The sequence below is a fragment of the Astatotilapia calliptera genome, chromosome 7 (assembly GCF_900246225.1).
Source record: "Astatotilapia calliptera chromosome 7, fAstCal1.2, whole genome shotgun sequence".
NCBI classification, from domain to species: Eukaryota; Metazoa; Chordata; class Actinopteri; order Cichliformes; family Cichlidae; genus Astatotilapia; species Astatotilapia calliptera.
The window spans coordinates 4,548,883-4,555,939 of NC_039308.1; the positions used below are offsets into that span (position 1 = coordinate 4,548,883).

The window sequence follows — 7,057 nt, forward strand, 5'->3', positions numbered from 1 at the left end:
CCAATCTTCACTGTCTGCACAACCTTCCTTTACTCAGGCTGCAGTGAAAGTCGACAGTAGAATCGCGAGACAACATTTGAAACATTTGCTGATATCTGATCCATTTGTATATTGATACTCAGTTTTTCCACACAATAATATGTAGTATGGATGTATTATGTTTACACCTTGTATATTTGTCTGAATGCTAGGTGCACCATATTTCCAGGCTATAGCCATTTGTCAATATACACTGACAGCAATCAGCGAGGCAGCACTTAAGATGTATTCAGCGCCAGTTCGTCAGCTACCTAACTGTGGTAAGCAGGCCTCCAGAACCTTACGCTTCTAACCTGCAAAGTAAGCTTCAAATTCAGAAACCATCTTCTCGCTGCCACATTTCCATGGTGTGTGTCATTGCTTATCTCTCTGTTTATAATAAAGCTTGTGAAAAACCCTCCGCCTGTCTTTTGATTTGGGTCCCCACCCACATACTGGCCTCCGGGCCCCATTGACAATAATGAGTGTTGGTTTGTTTTCAGTTTCTCTCTTTCCCCCAGCTTGATCATTGGGTGGAGATTGGATATCTGATTCTTCAGCCAAACACATCGATTATCATCTACTTCATCAGCGGCAGTGTGGTAAGACCTGCCGTGCACGTCTCTGCATAATATTATGCCTCCAAAGAGGAGTGTAACAGTCCAAACCGAGTTCTCCAAGAGGCTACCTTGTGTTCTTGCTCTTACGTGCTCTCCTTGTTTCTAGTGGTTCTTCTGCTGACTGAAGAGCCTCCTATCTCCAGTCCTCATCACCATGCAAGCAGCTACACTCATCAAACCAATCTGAATTACCTTCCTCAAATTCCCCATTGGCCTGCTCACCCTCCAGTGGTAACATTTACGTGGATTTCAAACAGCATTCTGTTCCTCTGGAAAACTCCAAAAATCTTGGGATGCTTTGTAAAATGTAAATAAAAATGAAATGCAATGATCTTTAAATCTCATACACACATACTGTTATTGTCCTCTGGGCACCCTCATTATTCTTAGTGCCAGTTGGTTGTATTAAACCCTGCCAGCAGTGTAGTTTATCTTCCATACCCTTACTCTATTAGCAGCAGCCTGAACTATTGATACATAGCAGGCTATATATATGGTCACTTACTGTTTAACATCTGAAATTGTGAAATGATAAAAGCTAACAAAACTACATAGAAAGTTTTGTTAGCTTTTGTATAAAGTCAAAGCAATTTTCTTTTTAAAAAGTGTTTTTCTTTAGGGAAACTTAAAGTAATATCCACCCCTCCTCCTCCACATGGAAAGTTTTGTTTATGACTGACTTGAGCAGCACTTGGTGTGTGCTTTTGCTGTGGTTATTTGAGTTACTGTTTCCATCCTGTCACCTCAAAGCAGCCTGACCATTTCCCTCTGTTTGTCACATGGGCCTGAAGGCCAGTACTCCTAATCTGGTTACCCCCTAAAAAGCACATCTTCATGAAGTCTTAAAGTAATCCACTCCTTCTCTCACATGGAAAATTCAAAATGTATGAATATGAAAATATTTCTTTACACTTTAATTTTAAACTTTTGATAACTATTGATGACTTCCAGTTTTCACATTGCATTTGTTTACTTAAACGTCTGTGCAGATTCACATTCAACTTCAGAGCAGCTCAGATAATTTTCCCACGTTCAGATAATGAGTTTGTGAAAGTCCTCCCTATGACACATTTTCCACTTTGACCTTCAACTACATTAACAAACTTTTATAACCTGCATTCTGATGAATTCCATTAATTAGGCCACCGCATAAAAGAACACATTCACTGTCAGATGGAGTCGTTGATTTGTGTGAAACAAAATTTTATTCAAGAATGAAGCAAAACAATACAAAGTGAGATACAAATGCTTTGGATATACTGCATCTGTATCACAATGGCAAAGTGAAAACAAATCTGAACCTGGAAATAACCTCAAAGTCTGCAAAATCAAAAATATTTCAAATTAACGACAGCTCAGTATGAGATAAGCAGCAGGAAAATAAAGTGGAATATAAGGAGGTGTTTCCTGCTCTACAGGTGGTAACCTGAACTGAAATCAACTGCACCCTGACTGAGGACAAGTGGCACTGCATTCTTGAGAAATGCACTTCGACTGTGATTTGGATGTTTGTGGGAAAGTAAGTTACAGAGCAGAATGTTAATGAGCCCAAAACACACCTCAGAGCTTTGAAGAACATCTCCAAGACCAAAGAAAGCCTAGCAGCGCTCTTTGGGACATGTGACAAGTTTGTCACATCAAGCTGGGACAACATGCTGTAAGTGAATGTAGGCAGTGTGGACAAAAGTTTGGGCCACCTACACGCTACACCCACAGGCCATGGAAACACATGATGCTGAGTCAGCAGTGCACTGGAGACGTTTTTAAAGCCCTCTGTCTCTGCACTCTCCCCACCATGTAACTTTATCCAATCTGCCACTGAATGCTTTCACTTTCAGATGATTGTGGTATTTCAAAGACAGAAGTCTCACAGTCTTCAAAGCGACTGATTCTTTCACAAATGCTTGTAAAGACTGCCAATTGTAAAGATGTGTTTGATTTCATATACCTGTGGCAACGAAACAGAAAACCTCAGAAAAATAATTTTTAACATTTCATTCAAATTCTAAAATTGATATCTTTATTTTGAATTAAATCAATGCATAATAAATGTATCTTGTCTTCAGAAATACTGACAGTAATTAAGCAGGCACATTATGGAGAGGTCAAAACTCCAGCAATACATCTGGATTAAAAAGCAAATTCATGGAGTAATTGATGCAGTTCGGCTTATTGCGCGGTAGATTCTCCATCTCTTAATTGTGTTATTTTCTTTGGACAAATTCTTTCAGTGCCCAATTCTCATTCTGTCTCACGCAGAAATCCCCTCTGGGTGTCTTGATCCTGCAGAAAAATCTGTATCATTATTTTGCTCCATATTAACTTTTAAATGGTAAATGGACTGGTTCTTATACAGCGCTTTTCTACTCTTCTGAGCACTCAAAGCACTTTACACAACTTGTGCATTCACCCAATTACACAAACACATTTTTCTAAGTGCTTTCTAACCAACATGCACACACACATTCATACTCCGATGGATGCATCAGAGAGCAATTTGGGGTTAGTATCTTGCCCAAGGATATTTGGCATGCAGACTGGGGGAAAGCCGGCAATCAACCCACCGACCTTGCGATCAGTAGATAACCTGCTCTACCCCACGCATTACAGCTTCTATGTGGAGGATAATACATTATTTTGGCAAATATCTGTGACTGTGTTAAAGAGACTGTGAAAGACAAACTTACACAAATGCTGGTGTCGTGCATTTGCTGTGAGTTTTTTTGATGGATTTGATCTGCTTTGTTGGGATCTTTCTCTCATAGAATTTAAAACAGCAAAGGTCAGGTGTTGGTTTCACTCCATGAGCTGTAAGAGGAAAATCAGAGATTTGTCAGTACTGATGTCCAACACGTCACAAATACTTTTTCATGTTTTTAGTAATTAAGGTCAACGCTCAGCAGGCACCGCAGTGATGTTTATTATATCTTAATAAAACATACACTTTGAAGGATCATATTTTATGTCTTAGAGCAAGATTATTAACTCGATTTCACAATTAAAATGTAATGAAGAAAAAACATCACAATGAGGGATGTCCAACAACATGCCAGAATGTAAGGGTCTAATTTTCCTTTTCTTATTCCTTTATAGTGCAGACAGCGGAGGTGGCTGACACCTCCGCTGTCTGCACGGTATGTACCACCGGCAGATAGCGGAGAGGAGAGGCTGACACCTCCGGAGAGGCTGGACAAAGCTGGACTGAAAGACAGCACAGAGGCACTAATCATGGCCGGAGTCTATCACACCTGGTAAGACCCCAGGTGCAGGCTGTGTAAAGATGCCCCAGAGACAATCCAGCACATAACAGCAGGGTGCAAGATGCTAGCAGGCAGGGCATACATGAAACGCCATAACCAAGTGGCCGGCATAGTGTACAGGAACATCTGTGCCGAGTACAGCCTGGAAGTCCCGAGGTCAAAATGGGAGATGCCCCCAAGGGTGATGGAGAATGACCGAGCTAAGATCCTGTGGGACTTCCAATCGGACATAGTGGTGGTAGACAAACAGAAGACGACGGCCGTAGCGATCGATGTAGCGGTTCCGAATGACAGCAATATCAGAGAGATGGAACACGAGAAGCTCGAGAAAATCCAAGGGCTCAAAGAAGAGCTGGAGAAGATGTGGAGGATGAAGGTAACAGTGGTCCCAGTGGTAATCGGAGCAACAGGTGCAGTGACTCCCAAACTAGGCGAGTGGCTCCAGCAGATCCCAGGAACAACATTGGAGATCTCTGTCCAGAAGAGCACAGTCCTAGGAACAGCTAAGATACAGCGCGGGACCCTCAAGCTCCCAGGTGTTTGGTAGAGGACCCGAGCTTGAAGGATCAAAGCTGCCCGCAGGGGCGAGAGGGGAATATATATATATTTAAAGATTTTCTCAAGCTATTCGGATCAGAAGAAAGTAAAATACTGTAGTTCTGTGTTTTTTATATCAATTGTGATAGATACAAAAAGCACAGGTAATGGATGGATTCAAATGGATGTCATTACATTAACAGAATGATATATTTAGAGGTGTTATAAGAATATGCTGCTTGAGAGCAACACTGTTTTTCTTGAAACACAAATCAGTTTGAGAGCCTCAGTAAAGCTGTTACTCCATCTTTGGACAAAGAGAAAAATGCGATTTGATTAGTCACAAACCAAGGAAGTTCAAACCAGCGCTAAACTAGGCTGGCTAGCTTTTAGCGGCAATATTGTGTTACTTTTTTATTTAAACTTTATGTTTTAATTTTGCATTCAAGGAGATGATCAGAAACTGGTTATGTTTATTTTAGCGAAGTAATTACACCAAATGACAAAATAAAATAAGTAAGATTTGTAGAAAAAGTAAGATGCTGGAAAATCAAATCAGCGTTATAAAGTTAGAGGAATAGCTAACTGGATGCTTTTGAGCCTCACAAGATAACAAATACTGCAAAAATAAAAAAGATTTATTGAAATTTAACTTTAAGATTAGCTGTTAAAAAATTTTCATACTTTGCACGTACATGTGAAAACAAGATTGAAAGTCCATTGATTTATTGTTGTGATAATCTGTGAAATTCAGCAGTTATCTCTTTTAATTTAGTTCAGGCTTCTTTAATAATGCTTATGTCCATCCTCTTTCCACTGTTGTCCATGTTGTAGACAACGGGTGACCAATCTGACACTGGGCTAGTTCTCAAATACATTTTTAAATCCTGTCATTATTTGAAATTTTCCTTTAAGTCATAACAACAGTTTTTTGTATTTGTTCGTTTTTTGCCTGGAGTGGACAGTGGGCTAACAGACGCACGTCCAACATCATAGCACTGAAAAGAGATTTTTTTCTCTTTTCACTTTGTTTCTTTGTTTTCAATGCTTTTCCATCATCTATATTATTTTTTAGTAGATCAACTGTGATGATAAATCCAAAATGCACATGAAATGACCGTAGATGGCCTGAATGTAGAAGAACAGATATGTTGCTGAAACTGCAATCAATATTGTTCAGCATGTACTGTGAACATAGATGAGTTTGGTGGCCTAGCTGCTGCACTTGTGTTTGTACAAAAAGACAAATGCACAGAAAATTTAAGCTGTTTCAAACAAATTATGTGTTCTTCATCCTTTTCATCGAGCTGAGATAATTATCTGTGTTAGGAAGATGATGTTTTAAATGTAAAATTTAGTGTTTAATTTAAAGAGGCATCAAAGTCCATGCCTTTTAATTAGTCAGAGGCTAAATTTAGGAAAAATGATACTTTTACAATCATTTTCAAAGAAAACAAAAACAAAAAGAAAAAAATGCAGAATTGAATTCTCACAGTAGAGTTTCCCACCAGTCAAGAAAAAGTAGGCTAACAGACTTACGTGTGGCATCGCCGTAGTAAATGATGAACAGCACAAGCAGCAGTCCCACCGTCAGGCTGAGAGTCTTCATGTTGATTTCACTGTAGACCTGATGATCCTGATGTTTCAGAAGATGTCTGAAGCGATCAGTCCGAACACCCCGCTTTAAGTCGCTTTCTCATCTGCATATTCAATGCACTTCTAAAGAAAGTGGAAAAACAATCAACAACCCCAAAGTTGGTTAATAGAGTGGGTTTTTCTGTACCATGAGATAACAGGAAGTTTCAGGGACTCATTATCAGTTTGATTATCTGATAACACAAACTCAAACAAAACGCCCATTGTTCTACAAAGTTCTTACATTGCATGCATTGTCTTTATATCACAAAGTTAGTAGGTCAAGTTGCAAATGTCAAGATGTAGTTTGATGATAAACTCTTCTTTTTGTGGTTCGTTCATTCATCCTGTTTCCTTGATTCAACATTTCCTGTCATTTTATAATTCTCACCGATAGTCCCAAATCATCACTTTCTAAAAACCTTCGCTTTATCCAGGCTGCAGTGAAGGTCTGTGTGAGAATAAACAGGCAGCAGGTAGTTATTCAAACCATCAGTAATGAGTTACCGAACATTTTTATGTTACTGATCAGATCTTCATACAGTAACATGTCTGATGAGTGTACATTCGCATGTTGCTGGACGTCTGGAGCGCCACATTTCCGAGCTACATTGCACCAGAGTCCCACCAACAGGTAAAAGCAATCAAAGCACTATAGTTAAAGTTAAAGAAGGACAGCAGTTTTAATGTTCATGTTGTGTATATATATATATATATATATATATTTTTTTTTTTTTTTTTTTTTTTTTTTTGGTATGAGACCAGACCCTATCATGCCAAACCTTAACCAAGAAACCACAACAAAAGATTTAAGATGCTAAAGTCAGCCACACACCCACTGACTCTGGTTCTTGAGGTTTCTTCGAAGACTTCTCTCTAAGGTGAAGGTGATATCTGGCTGTTCTTTGAACAAATAGACAAATCTCCCCAACTTTACTTTCTTTTTTAGATACATTCAGTTCTCAGACTTCAAAACCCCCCAAAAAA

At 39.2% G+C, this 7,057-nt stretch overlaps 1 protein-coding gene across 1 annotated transcript; it reads right to left on the reverse strand.

Annotated features, from left to right (window-relative positions):
- Positions 1-2,732: 2,732 nt before the first annotated feature.
- LOC113025500 (C-C motif chemokine 4-like) lies at positions 2,733-6,073 on the reverse strand. Its single transcript, XM_026173309.1, has 3 exons — positions 5,975-6,073; positions 3,326-3,446; positions 2,733-2,921 (listed from the first exon to the last, which is right to left on the reverse strand). Exons 1-3 carry the CDS (start codon positions 6,042-6,044, stop codon positions 2,843-2,845), a joined length of 270 nt encoding a protein of 89 aa, XP_026029094.1. The 5' UTR covers positions 6,045-6,073; the 3' UTR covers positions 2,733-2,842.
- Between the last annotated feature and the right edge of the window lie 984 nt (positions 6,074-7,057).

Excerpts from the sequence above, each read along its gene's own strand:
- LOC113025500 (XM_026173309.1), bottom strand. The coding sequence starts at position 6,044 with ATGAAGACTCTCAGCCTGACGGTGGGACTGCTGCTTGTGCTGTTCATC. Across the intron at positions 3,447-5,974 it reads TTACTACGGCGATGCCACAC|CTCATGGAGTGAAACCAACA; the intron begins GTAAGTCTGTTA and ends TTCCTCTTACAG. Across the intron at positions 2,922-3,325 it reads TGCACGACACCAGCATTTGT|GATCAAGACACCCAGAGGGG; the intron begins GTAAGTTTGTCT and ends ATTTTTCTGCAG.